General features: G+C 38.3%; 1 protein-coding gene across 13 annotated transcripts in view; it reads right to left on the bottom strand.

Moving 5' to 3' along the window:
* BBS9 (Bardet-Biedl syndrome 9) overlaps window positions 1–25573 on the bottom strand; it is a 453760-nt gene that overhangs the window by 409309 nt on the left and 18878 nt on the right. For 8 of the 13 annotated variants that reach the window (XM_045495280.1, XM_045495266.1, XM_045495269.1 and 5 more), the window contains exons 3-5: window positions 16743–16893; window positions 14293–14357; window positions 6963–7076 (exon numbers count right to left, since the gene is read on the bottom strand). In XM_045495280.1, coding sequence (XP_045351236.1) covers window positions 6963–7076; window positions 14293–14357; window positions 16743–16893 — 330 coding nt within the window. Of the gene's footprint in view, window positions 1–6962; window positions 7077–8989; window positions 9089–9634; window positions 9723–14292; window positions 14358–16742; window positions 16894–25573 lie in introns of those variants that run through there. The other 5 variants (XM_045495275.1, XM_045495274.1, XM_045495276.1 and 2 more) reach the window with 4 other exon arrangements.

Genomic DNA, 25573 nt, shown 5'->3' with positions numbered 1-25573 from the left:
AGCCCAATTGGGGCTTGAGCTCACGAACCATGAGATCATGACCTGAGCCGAAATCAAGAGTCGGACGCTTAACGGACTGAGTCATCCAGGCGCCCCAGAAGTTACATTTATTTTTAATAAAAGGCAAAGTATTATTTGGGCTCAAAATTCCTCCATTGGTGATCTCTTAGCATACTTTATTTAAAGGAGGAACCAACTACAGTCCAAGGTTGTACAGGACTGCCATCTAGTGGTAGTTCATTCTGGTGCACATGCAAAATAAACTCACTCTGCCTTCCCATACCTTATAAACACATTTGTTTAAAACGGGGCCAGGTACCTATCCTTCTCAAGCAATTCCAAGAAATAGAAAGGGAAGGAAAACTTCCAGACTCATTCTATGAAGCCAGTATTACTTTGATTCCTAAACCAGACAAAGACCCAGTAAAAAAAGAGAACTACCGGCCAATATCCCTGATGAATATGGATGCAAAAATTCTCAATAAGATACTAGCAAATCGAATTAAACGGCATATAAAAAGAATTATTCACCATGATCAAGTGGGATTCATTCCTGGGATGCAGGGCTGGTTCAACATTCGCAAATCAATCAACGTGATACATCACATTAACAAAAAAAAAGAGAAGAACCATATGATCCTGTCAATCGATGCAGAAAAGGCCTTTGACAAAATCCAGCACCCTTTCTAATAAAAACCCTTGAGAGAGTCGGGATAGAAGGAACATACTTAAAGATCATAAAAGCCATTTATGAAAAGCCCACAGCTAACATCATCCTCAATGGGAAAAAACTGAGAGCTTTTTCCCTGAGATCAGGAACACGACAGGGATGCCCACTCTCACCGCTGTTGTTTAACATAGTGCTGGAAGTTCTAGCATCAGCAATCAGACAACAAAAGGAAATCAAAGGCATCAAAATTGGCAAAGATGAAGTCAAGCTTTCGCTTTTTGCAGATGACATGATATTATACATGGAAAATCCGATAGACTCCACCAAAAGTCTGCTAGAATTGATACATGAATTCAGCAAGGTTGCAGGATACAAAATCAATGTACAGAAATCAGTTGCATTCTTATACACTAACAATGAAGCAACAGAAAGACAAATAAAGAAACTGATCCCATTCACAATTGCACCAAGAAGCATAAAATACCTAGGAATAAATCTAACCAAAGATGTAAAGGATCTGTATGCTGAAAACTATAGAAAGCTTATGAAGGGAATTGAAGAAGATTTAAAGAAATGGAAAGACATTCCCTGCTCATGGATTGGAAAAATAAATATTGTCAAAATGTCAATACTACCCAAAGCTATCTACACATTCAATGCAATCCCAATCAAAATTGCACCAGCATTCTTCTCGAAACTAGAACAAGCAATCCTAAAATTCATATGGAACCACAAAAGGCCCCGAATAGCTAAAGGAATTTTGAAGAAGAAGACCAAAGCAGGAGGCATCACAATCCCAGACTTTAGCCTCTACTACAAAGCTGTCATCATCAAGACAGCATGGTATTGGCACAAAAACAGACACATAGATCAATGGAATAGAATAGAAACCCCAGAACTAGACCCACAAACGTATGGCCAACTCATCTTCGACAAAGCAGGAAAGAACATCCAACGGAAAAAAGACAGCCTCTTTAACAAATGGTGCTGGGAGAACTGGACAGCAACATGCAGAAGGTTGAAACTAGACCACTTTCTCACACCATTCACAAAAATAAACTCAAAATGGATAAAGGACCTGAATGTGAGACAGGAAACCATCAAAACCTTAGAGGAGAAAGCAGGAAAAGACCTCTCTGACCTCAGCCATAGCAATCTCTTACTCGACACATCCCCAAAGGCAAGGGAATTAAAAGCAAACGTGAATTACTGGGACCTTATGAAGATAAAAAGCTTCTGCACAGCAAAGGAAACAACCAACAAAACTAAAAGGCAACCAACAGAATGGGAAAAGATATTTGCAAATGACATATCAGACAAAGGGTTAGTATCCAAAATCTATAAAGAGCTCACCAAACTCCACACCCGAAAAACAAATAACCCCATGAAGAAATGGGCAGAAAACATGAATAGACACTTCTCTAAAGAAGACATCCGGATGGCCAACAGGCACATGAAAAGATGTTCAGCGTCGCTCCTTATCAGGGAAATACAAATCAAAACCACACTCAGGTATCACCTCACGCCAGTCAGAGTGGCCAAAATGAACAAATCAGGAGACTATAGATGCTGGAGAGGATGTGGAGAAACGGGAACCCTCTTGCACTGTTGGTGGGAATGCAAATTGGTGCAGCCGCTCTGGAAAGCAGTGTGGAGGTTCCTCAGAAAATTAAAAATAGACCTACCCTATGACCCAGCAATAGCACTGCTAGGAATTTATCCAAGGGATACAGGAGTACTGATGCATAGGGGCACTTGTACCCCAATGTTCATAGCAGCACTCTCAACAATAGCCGAATTATGGAAAGAGCCTAAATGTCCATCAACTGATGAATGGATAAAGAAATTGTGGTTTATATACACAATGGAATACTATGTGGCAATGAGAAAAAATGAAATATGGCCTTTTGTAGCAACGTGGATGGAACTGGAGAGTGTGATGCTAAGTGAAATAAGCCATACAGAGAAAGACAGATACCAAATGGTTTCACTCTTATGTGGAGCCTGAGAAACTTAACAGGAACCCATGGGGGACGGGGAGGAAAAAAGAAAAAAAAAAAAAAAAAAAAAAAGAGGTTAGAGTGGGAGAGAGCCAAAGCATAAGAGACTGTTAAAAACTGAGAACAAACTGAGGGTTGATGGGGGGTGGGAGGGAGGAGAGGGTGGGTGATGGGTATTGAGGAGGACACCTTTTGGGATGAGCACTGGGTGTTGTATGGAAACCAATTTGACAATAAATTTCATATATTAAAAAATAAATAAATAAATAAAACGGGGCCAGGTTTTCTTCTTGCCTAATTCCTTTCTTGAGGACTACTGACATGATTCCACAACTAAATTCCACAAGAAGGCATCTTAAATACAGAGGAAGATAGAAGACAAAAATTTTTTTAAGTTTCCTATTTTAAATTCAGATCAACTCTAGGGAGGTTTTCAAATTAAAAGATTGACCCACTCAATCCTGGAAAAGTGCATATTAGGCACACACAGTTATGACAGGCTTAGAAAATGGGCTTCGTTTTGAAATGTAAATACCTTGGAGTCACTTTTACTTTCTTCCTTTTAAGTTCTGTACTTTTTACAATTTATTTATATCATATTTGCTGGGGGGAGTTTTCAGATTGAGAAAAAAAATTATATAACCTTCTGACTCAATCTCCACTTCCACATTCTATCCTAAGGAAATAATGAGAAATGTGGACAAAGAATTAGGTACAAAGTTGTACAATTCAGCAATCTTAGTAACTTCATAATTACCCACTAAATCTATGCATCAAAACTTACCTAGTCATTCTCCCCTATTACTCATTTAGACCAGTTCTAATTTATATATATATATATATATATATATATATATATACACACACACACATATATACATACACACACATACACACACAAAAGGAAGGAAGGAATGACAAAAAGAGGAAAGAAATAAATATATGGTAATTTGATATGATTTTTCTATTTTCTTTTTTTTTTTTTTTAACATTTTATTTATTTTTGAGACAGAGAGAGACAGAGCATGAATGGGGGAGGGGTAGAGAGAGATGGAGACACAGAATCGGAAGCAGGCTCCAGGCTCTGAGCCATCAGCCCAGAGCCCGACGCGGGGCTCTAACTCACAGACCGCAAGATCATGACCTGAGCCGAAGTCGGACGCTCAACCGACTGAGCCACCCAGGCGCCCCGATTTTTCTATTTTCTATACTTTGGATCATTTCCCAATATACATCCCTGTAAGTCACATATCAGCATCCAAGAATATTTTCGTGGTTCTCAATAACCAACCTCCTTTAAGAGTGTTGTGTCATTTTACATATATAGGATATACAGACTATACTATCACCTCTCTAGCATCAGATTTTATCCCATGGCTAATTTTTTTTAACAGTGCTATTCAGATACATTTTATATACCACCTCTTTAAAGTATACAGCTTAAGTAATTAGGATATTTACAGAACTGTACAACCATGAGCAATGTTCTAATTTTGGAACATTTGCATCATCCCAAAAAGAAATCTTGTATCCATTATTAGTAACCCCCTATTACCTCTGCCAACCTCCCAATATGGCTAATTTTTACTAATTTACCAACCCCACTATTTTTTCATATTTTCTTGTAGATGCCTCAGTGATATTACATAAGTGTTTCAAACCCATTAAATGGAATATCTAATTCTGCTACTCAGACATTTCTTTGTTTCAAATTGTGAAATGATCTGCTTAACCATAGGAAAGTAAAGCATGTCAGAATATCCTGTTTTTTCAAAATTTTGTTTAAGATTCCTTCATTTTTCAGAGACAGAGAGAGCATAAGCGGGGGAGGGGCAGAGAGAGAGGAAGACACAGAATCTGAAGCAGACTCCAGGCTCTGAGCTATCTGCACAGAGCCCAATACGAGGCCCAAACTCATGGACCAAGAGATCATGACCTGAGCCAAAGTCAGATGCCCAACGGACTGAGCCACCCAGGCACCCCTCAAAAGGTATTTTTTAAGTGTAAGGCATAATTTAAGAACTAAGAGAGGTATCATATAAGCACAGAGTCATACATTCGTTTCTAAACTAGTAGCAACTATCGTTACTTTGGAAGACCATTATTAAATCCAGGAAAAATGTCACACAAAAGCAAGGAATCCCTTTTTACTTATTTAAAACTGTATTTTAATTGGGTTAACTTGATCTGATTTAAAAAAAAAATACAGTGCAATCGATATAACATTTGATTTGTGGTCTAAAGAATTGTCTTGTTGGGGCACCTGGGTGGCTCAGTCGGTTAAGCGGCCGACTTCAGCTCAGGTCATGATCTCATGGTCCGTGAGTTCGAGCCCCGTGTCGGGCTCTGTGCTGACAGCTCAGAGCCTGGAGCCTGCTTCTGTTTCTGTGTCTGCCTCTCTCTCTGCCCCTCCCCCATTCACGCTCTGTCTCTCTCTGCCTTTCAAAAATGAATAAATGAGGGGCGCCTGGGTGGCTCGGTCGGTTAAGCATCCGACTTCAGCTCAGGTCACGATCTCGCGGTCCGTGAGTTCGAGCCCCGCATCGGGCTCTGTGCTGACAGCTCAGAGCCTGGAGCCTGCTTCGGATTCTGTGTCTCCCTCTCTCTCTGACCCTCCCCTGTTCATGCTCTGTCTCTCCCTGTCTCAAAAATAAAATAAACATTAAAAAAAATTAAAAAAAAAAAAAAAAATGAATAAATGTTAAAAAAATTGTTTTTAAAGGATTGTCTTGTTGCTATCAAAAAAATTAAAACTTTCATTTAGCCAAAGCACTTTTTTATCATATCATAATTTTTTGGACCCCCGATGCAGAGAATTTAGCAATTTGCCTTTTAAAGATTTAGTAGGAAAAAAAAAAAAGATTTAGTAGGAGGAAAATAATTGAAACAATTTATTAAACAATAGAGACCTAGGTCCCTTGATCTGTCAGACATCTTGTTTAAAGAACAGTGAAAATCAGTTCTAACAGCTGAGGTTAGGAAGGGATACTTCACTGATAAAAGTTAGCCTCTCATCAAATTATAGCTCTTTCCCCTTTTCATCCAACTCTGGACATCTTCCATATTCCTTAAACAATCCAAACATTCCTATTACTCAACTTAAGCAATTCTGCAATCCAGCCAAGTGTTTTGTTTCATATCACTTTATGCAAAATATTTATTTGTACACCACCACCTGAAATGTTCCTGTTAATTGATATGCTCAAATTCATTCTTCCTCACCTTTACCTCTATGTATGAAAAGAATTGAATTCACACAAATGAAGGATACTTCCAAAATAGTTGTTTTTTTCACATCACTAAAGACAGATCTAACACAGATCATTTTTAATACAATGATTAAACAATAAACTCATAAAATATATGAGCTCAGAAAGAGCTAAAATATTATGAAATCCCTAGTTCATGTTCCACATGTGCCACACACACATACACACACAAAACCACACAGGTAAGTGTCACTACCTGGTTTCCTGTCCTCACTCCAGTACCAGCAGCTTCTCTATGACCTTGTCACAGTGAAGTGAGAGGAGCTAGGTGGTAAATAAAAACCCTCCCGTGCCAACAGTAACAGTGTACCCAAGCAAGCATCAAGCCCTAGTAACTCAGGAAGTTCTGGGATTAGGGAGGGCAGGCTGTACGTGGCTGCATGCTACTTAGAAAAAGATACCCCCAAGGTGGGAGGAACCCAACCTCACTGGTGGGTTCTGCTGTTGTGAAATTTAAAAAGGCACCCCTCCTCTGGAGAGGTTTATTCCTGGCCAAGGCACATGGCTTGATGAGCAGGATCAGGTCTGCATTTCAGTCTCCACTTATCCTTAGTCCAGGTGCCCTCGTGCACAACCAGCACAACCACCAGCACAACCCTGGTTGTGGCCCTGGAGGTGGGTGAGGTGGGGAGAGTGTTCTTTCTGCAGCTTCACCCTGCCTATCACAAGTAGGAGAGGGACTCTATCAGTGAGATTAACCCCTTCTTTCACTGAGAGAGGCAATCACACAGTTTACCCAAAAAACCTCAATTTCAGTCAGCTCATGATAGGAAGACAAAATTTGATGAAAAGACACTTTTAGAAATATCTCTGTAGACCATACAAAAATGACTATGTGAAAATCAAACACATTTGTTGTTTAACGTTTTCTTTCTTCGTTATTTTGCTTGACTATTTGAATATAGGGTTTCAATAAACTATGTTTAACTCTGAGATGTCATACCTCGTGATCCTCCATTTTTATATGGCCAAAACCCAAAATCTGGTACTTGCAATAGCATACTCAAGATTAATGCAAATTACCTTTTACACCACCAAATGATCCATAAGTCATATTGCAGGCTGTTCTCTGAAGATTATGTTCATACATTAATTTGATCTGATATTGGTTCCCATGTTCCACATTACCCAAGGTTCCTAAGGAGGAAAAATTAAAGAATTGCTTTGTTATTTGTTTACATTAAAAGTATTAATTTCCTCTCATCCTCTATACCATCTCTAAGTAATTCAATTTCAGTGAAATTTAAAATGAAAAAGCACTGAAACAATATGTATTACAAACAATTAGCACACTGATGATATAGAGTGCCAGCACAGTTAAAACAATTTAAGTCTTGGCTAGATTACATCATTAGATGAAATACTACCATGGATGACATTTATTATCTATTTCCATTTTATCTGAGTAAAGTATAATTATTTTAAAAAAAACAAAACCATCCAATTTCAGTTCCGAAATAAATGAGGTTAAGTTCCTTATACTTAAACAATAGAGCAAAGTCATGATTCAAAGTGTCTTAGAAAAAATTCCCCACACTTTCAAGCAATTCAGTTTCCTGTCCAAACTCTCAAAATACTCAAGCCCCTAGTACAGTATATTCTAATTTAATGAAGAGATATTCTAAGTTTGCCTTAACAAGTAAATAGGATAATATGTTTTATTTGAAGACTGTGAAGAATCTCCTTCAAAACAAAGAGAAATACTTTCTCTGCATTTAATAGATCATATGTGCTATATTCACTCTCTATTTCTTTCCAAGTTTGAAAAGATTCTTTAGGGGCGCCTGGGTGGCTTGGTCGGTTAAGCGTCCGACTTCAGCTCAGGTCATGATCTCACGGTCCGTGAGTTCGAGCCCCGTGTTGGGCTCTGTGCTGACAGCTCGGAGCCTAGAGCCTGTTTCAGATTCTGTGTCTCCCTCTCTCTCTGCCCCTCCCCTGTTCATGCTCTGTCTCTCTCTGTCTCAAAGATAAATAAACATTAAAAAAAAAAAAAGAAAAGATTCTTTATCCATATTTTACACTCTGGTTGTTAGGTTTTCTAGAGTAGTTTACAGTTGGAGCTATACCCCAGTAATCAGGCAAGAACATTACAGTTAAAAGAGGTGATAGAAAGAAAAAAGATTCAGAATGCAACTGTTTCCATTAAGAAGCATCTTTGTCTTTCATTCAAAAATGGAAAATTTAAAGAAAAATCTTAAATATAAAGCAGTCCCCAAACTGGATAGTAGATCAGTAAAACAATCTAAGAATGTCTGTATGTACGTATGTGCATACATATTTATACATGAGCATTTATTTGTTCTTGCCCAAAAGGATTTACCAATGTACATGGAGGTTGTAAGTACCAAAATATTTCTATTTCCATTTTAGAAGTCAGGCACACTAAGTTCAAAAACAGTTTGAGAAATTTCCCCCCAAATCACACAGCTGATAAAGGACAAAGTACTCAAACTAAGTCTTTATTAGAGTTAGCACTATATATCCTGGTACTTAGTTGTCCATCATTTCACAACTTTCAAACTTTCAAAAAATTTGGTAAGCTAATGACAATTTCCCTAAATAAACCAGCCATCAAAAACATCATTTCCACCTCCACCTTTCTCAACCTGGCTTTTTCTTCATTTGGAAGGTGAAGGGTTGAAAGAGAAAACGAATAAGGGAGGATTTCATGGAGAAAAATCACTTCTACTCAGATCTATGCCCCTGAGAATGGTAACAACAGACCTAACAAACCAACAGAATAAGAAAGAAAGAAAAAGACTCAAATTTGCCAGCTAACCCTGATAGGAGATGAAAGCTTTGTGGAATCTAAATGGCAGCAAAATCAGTAAGGTCCAGGGAAACTGAGGGGTAATCACAACCACATGGGCCAAAGAAAAAGAAAAACACACACACTAAATAACTCACAGCCCCAACCTAAGGAGAGGTCTAGCCTCCAAGAAACCAGAAACAGAAGTTCCTAGAAACATTTGGTTTGTCTCTACAGAAATTACAAATTTCATCCTATACCTAAAACCAGATCAACCCCTCTGAGTAAGGAATGCACTTACACATGCCTACTAGCTGAACGGTCAGTGAACACAGGGGTCAGCAGTCAATACTTCACAAACTTGGCATGAAATGACACTAGGATTTGTGTTCTGAAAAAGCTGCAAAGGCATTGGTAATTTTCAATTTTCAGGTAATAGCACTCTCAAACTTAATAGTGCAACTATGGAGAACAAAAGACAATTTATCTTCCTTAGATACTACTTTGAAATAAAGGTAGTATCTGAAAAATCTAAAATTTCTGACCACTTTTTTCTAGAGAAGTATCAATGATACAAGATTAAAATAACTTCTGGGATATACAGACTGAGTATAGTATCTATAGTCCTCTTATAGCTAAAATTAACATAAAGTTTCAGCAATTAGAAAGTAAATGAGTATCAGAACATTGATGCGGTTGGCCTTGTTTAAAGAAGATTTGATTTAAACAAAAAATTCTCTGGAAAAATCAAAGGCCACCAACTACAGTTTTCGGTGCAATTTTAGATAACTGCCGAGGAATCTAATGAAGTTAAATGAAATAAAAGCCGTTACAGAGACAATTAAAAGGTTCACTGTGTTAAATAAAGTAAAGTAAAAAACCACATTTTTTTTCAATCACAGCAAACATTAAAATTCTATAAATACATCAAATGCTTAGCAATTACTTGATGAGAAGTACACAATATTAGGGGGCGCCTGGGTGGCTCGGTCGGTTAAGTGTCCAACTTTGGCTCAGGTCATGATCTCGTGGTTCATGGATTCGAGCCCCACATCGGGCTCTGTGCTCACAGCTCAGAGCCTGGAGGCTGCTTCGGATCTGTGTCTCCCTCTCTCTCTGCTCCGCTCATGCTCTCTTTCTCACTCAAAAATAATTAAACATTAAAAAAAAAAAAAAACTTAAAAAAAAAAAGAAGTACACAATATTTGGAAAAGAATATTTAAGAGGACATCATCAGGATGACTTAAGTTCACACATCTGTAACCATTTATTTAGAAACTGAAGCCCATCAGAAAGGAATCTGAGAGGCTATGTGATGCTTTTCCTTTACCAAAGTATGATAAGATGGGCTAACTTCAGCTCAGCAAGACCTTGCTATTTCTCTACATTAAGCATGCATTTGATGACATATCACCCTCCAAAAAGAAGTCAGCACAGCAGCCTCTGACTATGAAGGTTGTTTGGTGTGTCCAGAAGGTCTCCCCTAGTTTGTCTCAAATCTTTTTTAGAAGCACACAGCACATGAAAGAAAACAAGAAATATGTGGGGAAGAGACAGTTGAGAATGAGCATGTCAAGTTCAGCTAATACTTTCATCTGTTGACAGCAGTGGTTTTACTTAAACTAAAAAATGTTTATGCTTCCCCTGTTACAGTAAAATCTAAGTAAAAATTCAGTCTGGAACTTCAAGAAACATATTCAAGAGAACAAAAACATTAACTTCTCTGCTTCTCAATTTAAGCCAAGTCAGAAAAAATACACAAACTGTCAGCTTCCGAATATAATAAGAGACTGAAGAAATGAGAGACAGAAAAGGGAAGTGAGATGGGGCATAAGGGAACGTTGTTTAGAGAACTCCTCGTCCCTAGAGTATACAAAGGTTGTAAACGAATACAAAGAATAAAAGAGCAATAAAAATCACCATTCCCATGACAAATAACTTTCATTTTCAACACTAATTTGAAGGAAAATACCAATGTCTCATAAACAAGTTGTGACCAAACATGCCAGTTTCTTTAAGCAGGCCTTTTTGATGAACACACATTTTATCACTAATCTATGCCTTACACCCCAGGGAAACTCAAAAGCTTCTGACTTTCTGAGCCATCGTTCAACTGGGACCAGAAGACCAAGAGTCTTACCCAATTTCTAGTTTGTAGGATCCTTCCCTCTCCCGCCCTTTTAGAGCCTTCAGAAGGGACCAATTCCCCTGGAAGTATTCAGGGATAATTGCGTGCAACTTCCTCTGTTCCATGTCCTGTGTAACCCAGTTAATAGTATCACCTCACAGTTAACGGAGAAATAACTAGATTCATGTAATAAAGTAACCTATATCACATCTTCTCCATTTACTCTGGAAAACTAAATATTTGCCCTATCACTAGGAAGAACAACATCTGTTACCATGAAACCAATGGGAGAGGTTTACCAATGAAACAGAGAGGTACTATATTGGGCTTTTGATGGAAACAAAAAAGTGGAAAAGAAAATGATAGTGGTAACAGAGGGGAAAAAAAAGAAGGAAGAAGAAAAATAACAGAGTAATAAAGAGCCACTACCAATTACCTCAGCCCCACCCAGAAATTAGTTCACTTGTGCAGTCAACATATGCCTACCATACACCATAGGCCAGGTTATCAAGCTTGCCTTAAAAAGCTAACAGACCTTCAACCCCAAAAAGACACTGCTTTAGGATATCCAGCTCAGCAATCCTTATCAAAACACCACCAGCATTTTTCACAGAGCTAGAACAATCCTAAAATTTGTATGGAACCACAAAAGACACCAAATAGCCAAAGCAATCCTGAAAAAGAAAAACAAAACTGGAAGCATCACAATTCTGGATTTCAAGCTATATTACATAGCTGTAGTCATCAAGACAGTATGCTACTGTTTTTGTAGCACAAAAACAGACACATAGATCAGTGGAACAGAATAGAAAACCCAGAAATGGATCTACAACTATATAGTCAACTATGCTTCAACAAAGCAGTAAAGAATATCCAATGGAAAAAAAGACAATCTCTTCAACAAATAGTGTTGAGAAAACTGGACAGCAACATGCAGAACAATGAAACTGGACCACTTCCTTATACCATACACAAAAATAAATTCAAAATGGATGAATAACCTAAATGCGAGACAGGAAATCATCAAAATTCTAGAGGAGAACATAAGCAGCAATCTCTTTGACCTTAGCCATAGCAACTTCTTATCAGACATGTCACTGAAAGCAAAGGAAACAAAAACAAACATGAACTATTAGGACTTCATCAAGATAAAAAGCTTCTGCACAGTGAAGGAAATAATCAACAAAACTAAAAGGCAGCCTACAGAATGGGAGAAGATATGTGCAAATGACATAGACATATCTGATAAAGGATTAGTATTCAAAATCTATAAAGAACTTATCAAACTCAACACCCAAAAAACAAATAATACAATTTAGAAATAGGCAGAACACATGAATAGACACTTTTCCAAAGAAGACATTCAGATGGCTAAAAGACACATGAAAAGATGGTGAACATCACTCATCATCAGGGAAATACAAATCAAAACCACAGTGAGATACCACCTCACACCTGTCAGAATGGCAAAATATGCAACACAAGAAACAACAGGTGTTGGCAAGGATGGGGAGAAAGGGAAACCCTCTTGCACTGTTGGTGGGAAGGCAAACTGGTTCAGCCACCCTAGAGAACCGTATGGAGGTTCCTCAAGAAATTAAAAATAGAACCACCCTATGATCCAGCAATTACACTATCAGGTATTTACCCAAAGGATACAAAAATACAGATCTGAAGGGGATGCACCCCAACATCTCTAGCAGTGCTATCAACAATAGCCAAACTATGGAAAGAGTCCAAATGTCCATCAACTGATGAATGGATAAAAAAGATGTGGTATGTATGTATACACACACACACACACACACACACACACACACACACACACAATGGAATATTACTCAGCCATCAAAAAGAATGAAATCCACGTGCGTGGAGCTAGAATGTCTTATGCTAAGCAAAATAAATCAGTCAGAGAAAGACAAATACCATATGATTTCACTCATATGTGGAATTTAAGAAACAAAACAAATGAACATATGGGGGGGAGAGAAAAGAGGGAAACAAATCATAAGAGATACTCTTATTAATGACGGAGAACAAGCTGAGGGTTGACAGAGGGAGGTGGGTAGGAGATGGGCTAGATGGGTGGTGGGCTAAAGGGGGCACTTGTTGTGATGAGCACTGGGTGTTGTACGTAAGTAATGAATCACTGAATTCTACTCCTGAAACCAAAATAATAATAATAATAATAACCCAGAAAAAAAAAGAATATCCAGGTCAGTGACAATAAATATAAATCATTACTCAAATTAAATGCAAAATACAAATAAAGCCCAAATAAAGAGAATGAGTGTGAAAAATCCAAATCCTAAAGCTAAATTTTACAGCAAACTCCAAAGAACACTTCTTGTATAAGGAATAGACCCATAGAGACTTAGCTTTATTGTGCCAATAAAAAATTTCCCCAATATTGATACCTATTAAAGTAACTCAGCTTGAACTAAAATTTATCTAATAACTAAAACAAAATTTTTTAAAGTTACCTTTCATATTTAATAAGAATCAAAGTGCTAAAACCAAACTACAATTAACTATCATACTTGTACCCACAGAAAAATGTTAGGGAATGAAATCTGATTAAGTCTCAAATAAGTGCCTTCAGGTCAGGCTGAGTAAAAACAACCAAAAGCCAAGAAATTTGAAGTGTAAAGAGACAACACTTGAGGTTCACCAAAGAAAAGGTAATTTAAACCATTATGACTCAGCACCTAATGAAGTTTGTTGTTGCTATTGAACATTTCTTAAGACTCAAGTGTCCTGGATAGAAGGTACAGCATAAGGAATATAGTCAATGATCTTGTAATAGCATTGTATGGTGACAGGTGGTAGCTACACTTGTGATGAGCATAGCATAACATACAGAGAAGTGAAATCACTATGCTGTACACCTGAAACTGATGTAACATTGAGCTCCAACTATACCTAAATAAAAAAATAAACAAAAGTCTTTTAAAACACTCAAGTGTTGGGGCGCCTGGGTGGCGCAGTCGGTTAAGCGTCCGACTTCAGCCAGGTCACGATCTCGCGGTCCGTGAGTTCGAGCCCCGCGTCGGGCTCTGGGCTCAGAGCCTGGAGCCTGTTTCCGATTCTGTGTCTCCCTCTCTCTCTGCCCCTCCCCCGTTCATGCTCTGTCTCTCTCTGTCCCAAAAATAAATAAACTTTAAAAAAAAAAAAAACACTCAAGTGTCCTAAGTATACAGAATTGGCCCCAATAGTCATAGGCAATCCTGGACACAATTCCTGGGAAGGAGATTATAAGGAACCTTCTACTAGAAATTAAAAAAAAAAAAAAAAAAGGCAATAGCCTAAGTACCTGAAAAAATAAATGAACAAGGGAAAATGTTAACCAAGATAAGAAAATCTTCAACCAAATGTTTTGTGTTCTCTAGCAAGTGAACATAAACAAGCATCTATTCTTATATTAAGAAGCCATTTTTAATACAAATTCTACATTAGAAAAAAATGTTTCTTACCTGAGACAGAGTAGACACAAAGTTTTCTAGAATGCAACACAGCCAAATGAAGCATTTCAGTACCTCTGAAAAATAGGAAAAGTTTTAAAAGTTTAAATGTTAACTTCAGATGTAACCCAAAAAGATACAAAATACTTTTAAAAAGAGATTATAACCACAGTCTATAATCAGTTAACTAAAAACTTACTAGATAATATTAGAAACTGAAAAATAAATGTAACAACAAACACCACTTTGGCAACCCCAGAGGCTCAAGGACTCTGCCTCATGGAATTTCCTTCAGTTGAAGCCAATAGAGCCTCCAAGAAAAAGTAGAAGCAGAGGCCGCTTCATAAGTGCTCTCTCATAATACAGAGATCCAAGTTCTGGACCTGTCTCTCTGGCTAACTAACCTGTGACCTTGGGCAAGTACGTTAATCTTTCTGAACCTGTTTCCCATCCTGGAAAATAAGACATTTCAATTAAATGAAATGAAATCATGTGATAGTACCTTGTAAAGTATAAAGCACTACTATATGCTAATCATTATCAGTAAATGGTATAAGTCACTTCCAGCTCAGAAATTTTATTAAAGGCACTGAAAATATGTCAGTTTGGACTAAACTGCCACTGTCACCAATATACTTCTCAGCCCCTATCAACTAGTTTCCAAGACATAATACAGTCTGGAAATCTTAAATCCAGTCTTCAAGGGTCAGGTCAGTAGATGGAAATGAGTGAAGAGTGTAAATGGTGTGGTCCACTGCAGAGTGGGGCCTGACTAAAGGAAGCAACCACCACTCAGTTCTGGGCTTGTGGCCAAATCTCCACTTTTTTTTTACCCTCAAGAAAAGCAAGAAAGCAGGGATTTTATGTGAAATCCCTGGTTCTTAAATATCAGCAACTCTTTTAAATTTAAAACACATCTGCAAGCAGTCCTCCAAGGCATGACCTCTGATACAGACTCTGTTCGTTCTAAACTAAAAGAACTATAATTGAAATCTGAAGACCTGGAGTGGGGTCCTGACTCTGCACCTTGGTATCCGTGTAATCATTTAACCTTTCAGGGTGTTAGTCTCTCATTTACAAAATATAAATTCTATTAGATAATACCTGAAAAATATCATTATAATGAATATAAATGCTCACCATTCACTCTACTACCAGAAAATGCAAATATATACAATTATCACATATTCAATATCGACTTCAAAAAATTTTTATTGCCCTGAACACTCAAAACAATTTTTCTACCATGCACAGGAAAAGAACATGATGTCATGCAAAGGTAATAGAGTATGGAGTCAGATAGACCTGGGTCTTGAATCCAGGCTGTGTGACCTAAAGCTCTGAGTTCTAGCTAGTTTCCTTATCTTTAAATACAGATCACATCGTATAGATAAGATTAATGAAATAGTACTAGTTAATTAATGCCAGTTCAGTATCCACTCATTAATGTTAACCTCTCTTCCAACAAGTGACCATGTAGATAACAGCCCTACTTAGAACTACTGAACAGAATGATTATAACAGCACTTCATTCTTTTAAAAAATGAAAAGAAAGGGGCGCCTAGTGGTTCAGTCGGTTAAGTGTCTGACTTCAGCTCAGGTCATGATCTCGCTGTTTGTGGGTTCGAGCCCTGCTTCGGGTTCTGTGCTGACAACTCAGAGCCTGGAGACTGCTTCGGATTCTGCGTCTCCCTCTCTCTCTGCCCCTCCCTCGCTCACGCTCTGTCTCTCTCTCAAAAATAAATAAACATTAATTTTTTTTTTTAATGGAAAGATAGGGGTACGTAGGTTGCTCATTTGGTTAAGCATCTGATTTCAGTTCAGGTCATGATCTCATAGTTCATGAGTTCAAGTCCTGTATTGGGCTTTCTGCTGTTAGCATGGAGCCTGCTTCAGATCCCCTGTCCCTCTTTCTCTGTCTGCCCCTCCCCGACTTGTGCACACGCATGTTCTCTCTCTCTCTCTCAAAAGTAAATTAACTAATTTAATTTAAAAATTAAACAAAAGAAACTAAGGACCTTTCTACACCAAATAAGTACTAATTGACTTTAAAGCTTCAAAGTTATTTACCAAATACCAAACTGCTACTTTGTCTAATTATTTAAACAGACATTTATATAATCTGTACAATTAGTGCTTTAAGTAAGTGATTACTTTGTATTTCTTTATTTGGTTATTTTCAAAAGCTTCTCTCTTTTCCTTTAAACCTCTGATGTGTCAGGAATCTTAGTCTGTTTCTATAAAAAAAAAAAAATTCCTGAATTATTCTCTTAAATGTGCTGTTTTCCATATTAAAAAAAAAAAGTTCAGTACATGAGGAACACACACCCAGGTAAAAATATCCAAAAAATATATTAACTCATAGATGGTCTTTTTTTCATTTAAGAATCCACAAAAATGACACAGTGGGGAAATGACACTCTAAGTAAGATAAAATGCCAGGATTAGTGGGCTGTACTTACGAAACAAACTTTCCTACTTCCACTTGTAGTATTGGATCTCGTAGATGCACTTCTAGAAGCATATCTTCAGCTTGAGCGCCATCTCCTGTTTTTACAGGATGGGGGTTAAAGATTCTTAGGTATCCCATAAAGCTACCCACAATTATTTTATCTGTGGAGAGATTTTTTTAAAAGATATAAGAAGAAACAAACATTACCAACAAATTTCTTTGGAAATAAACTTTCTAATGTCTAAAAAAGAAATTTAAAAATTAAACAATCAAGTCTTGTTTCATATACAATGGCCAATCTGCCAACAGATGATGTAATTAAAATGAACTTATATTAATAACATAGTTTTTCAAAAAGAATTTTTTTTATATCACCAATATTCACACATACTAACATATTACATGTTTTTCCTAAGCCTTGCTTTGGTGTCAGTGTTTATAATTTAACTCAGTCAAAGTAAGTCCTTTTACAAAAGACTAGTATAAGGTTGTAAACTGATTTCATCATAGAGTATCAACTCTACAGCTGGTTGTAAAAAGGATTCTGAGGCCTCACTAGGTAGAGTGCTCTGATTAACAATGTCTACACTTGGACACAAGAGGGAGAAATGGTTAAGATAGGTGTTGTGGGTTGAAGTGTGTCCCCCAAAAAAGACATATTGAAGTCCTAACCCTCAATATCCATGACTTTATTTGGAAATTAGGTCTTTGAAGACGTAATCAAGTTAAGATGAGGTCACACTCAATTAGGTGTGCAATAGGACTCTCTTACAAGAAAAGGAAGTAGAGATGGCGGGGGAAGAAGAATGTCCTGTGAAGACATGCAAGCAGAAGATGATCATGTGACAATGGAGGTAGAGATTAGAATGACACATCCACAAGCCAAAGAATGCCTAGGACTACCAGAAGCTGGAAGAGGCAAGGAGGGATCCCAGAGGCTTTAGGGATAGGATGGCCCTTTCAACACCTTGATTTCAGACTTCTAGCCTCTAAAAACTGTCAGAGAATAAATTTCTGTTGCTCTAAGCCACTCAATTTGTGGTACTTTGTTATAGCAGCTCTAGGAAACTAATACTTTGGGTTTTGAAAGTGCTGTATTAGTACAGAATATTGACTTTTTCTCATCTACTTAAAAGTAAGAGTTCTATATACTTATTTACTGAGAATTTATTATGTGCCAAGCAATGGTCTAAGTAAGTTCTTTTATGTACTAACTCACTAAATCCTCATAATAACCCAATGAGAGAGGTACTATCCTGGGAATTTCAATCCTGAATAGAGACACCAGGAATCTGCTGCTCGATGATCTGATGGCAGCCCCCTGGAGGTCTACAAAGTCTCTAGAGCCATGCTGTTCCCATCCCCCACTAAGGCTTGGCCAATTCAACTCTTCCTGCATTTGGAAGATCTATGTCACTCTTACTCCAATCCCTTTTCATTTGTATTTATCATAGCTGTTTCCTGTAACCTATGGCCAAAAAATAATAATAATAATAATAATAATAATAGATTTTTAAAAATTGGCAGCAGAGAATAAATTGCAGGTATCGATTCCTACAGGGATATTTGGAAATTGGCTCTTTAGCTGAGTTGGGGCACAAAAGCAGTAAGACTCCTGTTCACATTGTAAACAGGGTTAAAAGACACTGTACACAGTGACAGAATGGCCAATCAAGTTAACATCTCCAGTTAATGGGCATCTAAGACTCTGTGCCCATTGCAGGTGGCACTCTAGTGGACTGGATAGCTGTTGACCTAGGCCAACTGAACAGGAAGAAGGAATGCCAAACCATATATAAGATGGCTTTTATAAAGGCACTGGATAAGTTAAAATAAGAGAATGATAGGTTTAAACCTCAAAATTCCCATCTCAGTGTAAAGAATAAAACTCTGGGTCCTTGGGACGCTGCAGAAAGAATTTCTCACTTCTTACATCAGTGGGGCTTAACCACTAAGAATCTAATTCAAGGATTGCTTTTATAGGTTTTAAGTTACAGTAACAAGTGAGTTCACAGTCTCTTCAGGTTTCCTGCATAAAAGTAAAGACAGGGATGCCTGGGTGGCTCAGTCAGTTTGAGAGTCCAACTCTTGGTTTCAGCTCAAGTCAGGACCCAGGGTCATGGGATTGAGCCCCGAGTCAGGCTATGCACTGAGTGTGAAGCCTGCTTAAGATTCTCCTCTCCCTCTGCCTCTCTCCCCCACTTATACATTCTCTCTCTCTCTCTCTCCCCCTCCCTCAAAAAAAAAAAAAGAGTAAAGACATTCATCAGAAAGAGGGGGACTACAATGTTACATAATGAGTTACTGGCAAAGTCTTGGATATACTTAAACCTCCAAACTTTTCTAAAACACTCCCCCACTGAGCTTGCTATGTATCCCACCATTCCCTAATCCCTATTTCACGCACTAAATAACCAAGATTCAACTTCAACACAGCCCTATCTTCAGAGATAAAAGGAAGGCAGGATGGCAAAGCCCACATAACGACAATTTAACCCCTAAAATCAAAAGGTGTAAGTATGATAATTAAAACAGCAGGACTTTTGTAGTAACCAGATCTCCGGTAATAGTCTAATTTCTAACTATGATTAATGGGATCTCCAGGAATGAAATGAATAGGCAACTCATTAAAACCCTTTTTTTCCCAGTGGTTCAATTATTTTTTTTATTACCAAGTAGTATTCAATTGTAAGAATGTCGTGTAACATGTTTATTAAACTCAAGTTTTTTGGGAGGCACCTGGTGGCTCAGTCAGATAAGCATCCGACTTCGGCTCAGGTCATGATCTCATGGTTTGTGGGCTCAAGCCCCGCATCAGGCTCTGTGCTGACAGCTCAGAGCCTGGAGCCTGCTTCAGATTCTGTGTCTCCCCCTCTCTCTGTCCCTACCCCACTCGTGCTCTATCTGTCTCTCTCTCTCTCTCTCTCAAAATAAATGAACATTGAAAAAAAAATTTAAACTCAAGTCTTTTTTTTGAAATCTATAACTAAAAATATTCTAGGTCCATTAAAAAGAGGACTAACTCAAGCCACCATATAGACAGTCATGGCATCTCACTCATTTCCACACTTAAGTCAATTTACAGATTCACAGCCCCTTGAATAAAGACAACACAGTGTATAGATGTTGCTATAACACCACACATGCCTAGTATAAATTTTCCTCAGATCCTTCCTTACAGGACCAATAGCCATTTATTCAGGTGCACTGAGGGAAGGGAAATACCTAAATTGTGTGAGAATGATGAATATTGGCTCAAGTTACTACTAACTCTCAAAGCCCAGAAAAATACTATTGTTTCTAATTATGGAGACTCAGTAATAAATGAATTTTTTAACTTAGTTCAACCAGTGAGAGAGCAAAGCCAGCCTATGATTTCTCTCACCCAGTTTCTGAGAGTTTAAAGGATATGTATTGCGGGCATCTGGGTGGCTCAGTTGATTGAGCATCCGACTTCAGCTGAGGTCGTGACCTCATGGCTTATGAGCTCGAGCCCCGCGTCCGGCTCTGTGCTGACAGTTCAAAGCCTGGAACCTGCTTCAGATTCTGTGTCTCCCTCCCTCTCTCTGCCCCTCCCTCACTTGTTCTCTGTCTCTCTGTCTCTCTCCCTCTCTCAAAAATAAATAAACATTAAATTTTTTTAGATTTTAAATAAAGGAAATTTATTTCCACAGAAAACAGTAGAACACCCATTTGGTTCCCCAACATTTACATGAGGGATATTATATTGGGACAGCTCTATGGAAACCACTGGAACTCTATCTCCCAGTTAGGGAGAAAATCAAAAGCAATACCACTCCTAGGCTTGATTTGGGGTAGTTTCCAAAATTCAATGCCAAAAAGCTTCAATATGCACATGTGGTGATTCCCATCACATCCATGTTCTATAACCAAATGTGCCAATATTGAAGTCTAATGGGTCTTATAGAAAGAGTTAGGGTTGATCTGTATAAATTGGCAATCCCAATTTCTTCTATTATTCCACATCTTATCTTTTCTTGGAGCCAACTGATACGACTCATCTGCTTGAATACAGTTCTAGATCTTAATAATGCATTTTTTTTCTTTCCAGTAAACACAGAACAACAGAAACAGATGGCTTTCACCTGACAAGAAAAGGCATTTATCTTTAAATGTACTGCCACAACCCAATCTGCAGGAACCAGGACTACCTCATCACCTCTTAACAGCCAAATAGGACTGAAAGAAATCTGAGTGAAACCCAGGAATCTCCAAGGACCCTCACCCATACTATCGGGAGCAGCAATAAATGATACTACAATCCTCTTCAGGTGAGGATTAGTGTTCTAGATCCCTCAGGAATGAAGGCCTACACCAATTCTCCGGTTCCTTAATCTCCACTCAAGACCAAGAGCCCTAATCAGCTGGTCAAAGTTAAAAAAAAAAAAAAAAAAAAAAAAAAGAAAAGAAAAAGCATAGTTACATAGCCTGGTGACCAGACACAAAACAGAAGGTATTTCCCCATTATGACTTCTTTAAGTTACCATACAATTTTTTCTACTCCTTAATCTTAATTTTTAAAATTTTTCTTTCTCTTCTTTTCGTATAGGTTTTGAACACAGATTGTACATACATACCACTTAGTCTAAAGGCCGAATATTGGAACATGGTAATGACTCAATGACAAGAGAAAGGGATATCACCCAAAGATCCTGGACTTTTGCAGAGCCAGGGCTCCCTGAAAGTGTCTCTGAAGCAGCAGGTGCACATGGCTTATCTCCCACTGCAGATGAGTAGGAACACATGCTTGTGCAGTTATATGGGGACAGCTGCCACAGGTGAGGTATCAATGCTGAGGAGCTAAAAGATAAACATAGTAGCTATTTTTCTGTCAGCCCTATGTTTTCTACTCAGGATTCTTACAGGAAACTAACTCTCCTGCCTGACCACAGGCTGGCATGAAACCTAAGCTGACCCACTCAGAGTCTCCCTCTCAGCCTCACTCTCACTACCTCTCTCACGAGTCGGAATCTTGAATTAAGAAAAACACTTTAAATGCATGGTGTCCGATTTCAACAGGGATCTCAAGACTTAGGAAGGAATCCTTCTATATATCAAGTTGGCTTTGCCTACAATGATTTCAAGATGCCTAATACCATCTTTTCACTCTCTGATCACCCCAAAGAAAGTAGAGGTCATTACTGTTTCAACTTCCCGACCTGACCTGCAAATTTCTCTTCATCTGTATCCATTCTTACCCTCTCGCCTTCTGTCACAGTGAAAAAAAAAGTGCTCACACCTGTTTAAGGGTAACTCTTCCCTCTGCACACCTGATCCCGTCTCTATCTTCTCTGAATTCCTGCTCTATTTTTTTTAAGATTTTATTTTTTTTATAAAATTTTTTTAATGTTTATTTATTTTTGAAACAGACAGAGAGCATGAACCGGGGAGGGTCAGAGAGAGAGGGAGACACAGAATCTGAAACAGACTCCAGGCTCTGAGCTGTCAGCACAGAGCCCGACGCGGGGCTCGAACTCACAGACCACGAGATCATGACCTGAGCCAAAGTCAGATGCTTACCGACTTGAGCCACCCAGGCGCCCCTAAGATTTTACTTTTAAGTAATCTCTGCACTCAATGTGGGGCTCAAACCTACAATCCCCAGATCAAGAATCACACACTCCACCCACAGAGCCAGCCAGGTGTCCCGTCCCTGCTCTATTATATCCTCCATGCCATACACTGAATTTTTCCCACTTCTCCTTACCCTACGCTGCCCCCCAGTTATTATCCTCCCTTCTTCCCTTCACAGCTAAGTTTCTTTAAAGAGCCATTAACACGAAGTCTTCCGCACCTTCCACTCCTTCTCTCACTACAAATCTAGATTTCGTCACCATTGTGCCCACTCATCCACCCTCACCAAGAACACTAATGAACTACTTGCTGCTAAATGGCGTGGAAACTTCAGTCTTCACATCACTAAACCTTGCCTCCCAGGTACCAGCCCAACTGGTTCTCCTTCCTCTCTGCCTGCCCTTCTCAGAATCTATTACTATCTACCCTTCCCAAACCTCCCCCCTTTAATGCTTGTATGCTAAAGATTATGGTCCTAAGGTTCCTGCCCCCTTATTCCACCTTCTTTCCCTGTGCATTTTCATGCATTTCCAGGGTTTCAAATACAACCAGCATACGGCTCACTTCAAAATCATACCTCTGTTCTGCCTACTAGACATTCCTTTCTCAAACAGAGCATGTCCCAAACTGCTCTCATCTACCTTCCACTCCCTAAGATCAACAATAATTATTCAACTGTAGTGTACCACCATTCAACAATGGAGCTTGTCAAAAATGCAGATACCTACACCCCCCTGTAATCCACCTCCCTCCAGGAAACATGACCTTATAGGATTTTATATAGGTGAAATAGAAAATCTTTATATATAATAATCACCCCCAGAATATGATAATGCTGGTGGTCCAAGTTTTGAGAAATAATAATCGGGGATTTTTTTTTCCTATGTGGGACACACACAGGAAATTATTTTTGTATAGTATCCTTGGGAAAACAGAGTAAACTGCTCACAGCTGGCCAAAAATTGGGAAGAAGCAAACTAGTAGCTGGTAACCCACTGGTGGCACCTCAGTGAAGAGCTCTAAAAGAAATGAGTGAACAGTAGCCTATTAAGACAATCAATCAGGATAGTTTCCAACCAAGTTGAGCTTCAGATAGCTTGGGCACAAATGAGTTTGAAATTGTTCTCTATGGCATATATTTTTGTAGTCTCAGCATTCTATGCTGCCAAATAATAAGGGAATCATAAGTTTTAACAAACAGGCAGGAGATAAGGTTCATAATGTTTGAGGAAACTCTCAGAACACCCTCTGAGTAGAAGACTTTCCCATATCCTATCAGTGGAAGGGCAGGGCCCAGATTTTCCTTAGAAATAATTTGGGTGCTCAGTACAGCTTAGTACCTCCCATTCTTCTTTGTCAATATAATTTTCTTCTTTCAGGGGGAAAAAAAGGAGGAGAGAGGGAAACAAACCACAAAAGACTCTTAACGACAGAGAACAAACTGAGGATTAGTGGAGGGAGATAGGTGGGATATGGGCTAGATGGGTGATGGGTATTAAAGAGGGCACATAGTGGGATGAGCACTGGGTGTTGTATATAAGTGATGAATCACTGAATTCTACTCCTGAAACAAATATTGCACTGTATGTTAACTAAAATGTAAATTAAAAAAAATTTTTTTTCTCCTTTCACCTTGTCCCCAAGATTCTATTGTTTTTGTTACAGGAAAGGGAAATAAAATAACAAAAAAATGTAAGGGGACAATATTTATAAACACTGAACAAAAGAATGATTATAATAAGTTTGTTTTTTAAAAAGCTAATGACTATCTGGATTAGAAAAAAGAAAAGAAAAAGCTCATGACTATAATCATTAAAACAGGGGCACCTGCGTAGCTCAGCCGGTTGAGCGTCAGACTCTTGATTTTAGCTCAGGCCATGATCCCATGATCATGGGATCGAGCCCCATGTCAAGTTCCATACAGCATGGAGTCTGCTTAAGATTCTCTCCATCTCCCTCTGCCCCTCTCCCCAGCTTATGCTCTCGCTCCCTCTCTAAAAAAAAAAAAAAAATTAAAAAATAATAATAATACAATTTCCAAATAGCAATGACATAGAACTAAAATGTTATAAAGACTGCTTCAAAAAATATGAAGATGCTGGGGCACCTGGGTGGCTCAGTCGGTTGAGCGTCCGACTTCGGCTCAGGTCATGATCTCGCGGTCTGTGAGTTCGAGCCCCGCGTCAGGCTCTGGGCTGATGGCTCAGAGCCTGGAGCCTGCTTCCGATTCTGTGTCTCCCTCTCTCTCTGCCCCTCCCCCGTTCATGCTCTGTCTCTCTCTGTCTCAAAAATAAATAAATGTTAAAAAAAAAAATTTAAAAAAAAAAATATGAAGATGCAAAGAGGAGCAAATCAATATAAGAATAAGACAGAATGTTGTTTTCAGTATCATAATATGAAAATGAAAGTAATGATTTAATTATTTTTCTACCATCCAATAGAACTAGAAAAATTTTTCCATTCTGGTATGAATGGCTTTCAGATACAACTTTTAGAAAATAGAATTTTCTGGGGCTCCTGAGTGGCTCAGTCAGTTGGGCGTCCAGTTTCAGCTTGGGTCATGATCTTGCGGTTTGTGAGATTGAGCTCTGCATCAGGCTCTGTACTAAGAGCTCAGAGCCTGGAGCCTGGAGCTTGCTTCGATTATGTATGTCTCTGTCTCTCTCTCTCTGTCTCTCTCTGTCTCTCTCTCTCTCTCTGCCCCTCCCACTTGTGCTCTGTCTCGTCTCTTGAAAATAAACAAACAATAAAAAAAAAGAAAATATAATTTTCCTTGAAAACAATTTCTAAAAAATTTCAAAATTAAAAATATTTTGGGACACCTGGGTGGCTCAGTCAGTTAAGTATCTGACTCTTAATTCTGGCTCAGGTCATAATCTCATAGTTCATGGGATTGAGCCCCATGTTTGGCTCTGTGCTGACAGCATGGAGCCTGCTAGAGATTCTCTCTCTCCCTTTTCGCCCCTCCGCCTCCTTTCTCTCTCTCTCTCAAAATAAATTAATTAATTAATTAAAATATTTTAGTGGCTCTACTTCCAAATAAGACAGAATCAACACAAATCAAAAAAAAAAAAAAAGAGCAAAACAGAAGTAAAAACTATCTTTGTTAGCCTTGTTAGCCTGCTACCTAAATATTACTTATAAGGAAAACTACCTTAAAAATTAGGGCATAATTCTATAGTTCACTTACATTCTATAAAGTACATTTTTAAAAAGGAAGTCATTTTTATTTTATTTCCGTAAAGC

This window comes from Leopardus geoffroyi, chromosome A2, assembly GCF_018350155.1.
Source record: "Leopardus geoffroyi isolate Oge1 chromosome A2, O.geoffroyi_Oge1_pat1.0, whole genome shotgun sequence".
In the NCBI taxonomy this organism is placed as follows: domain Eukaryota; kingdom Metazoa; phylum Chordata; class Mammalia; order Carnivora; family Felidae; genus Leopardus; species Leopardus geoffroyi.
Note: the sequence above shows the minus strand (reverse complement) of the source record. Positions and strands in the feature narration are given on the sequence as shown.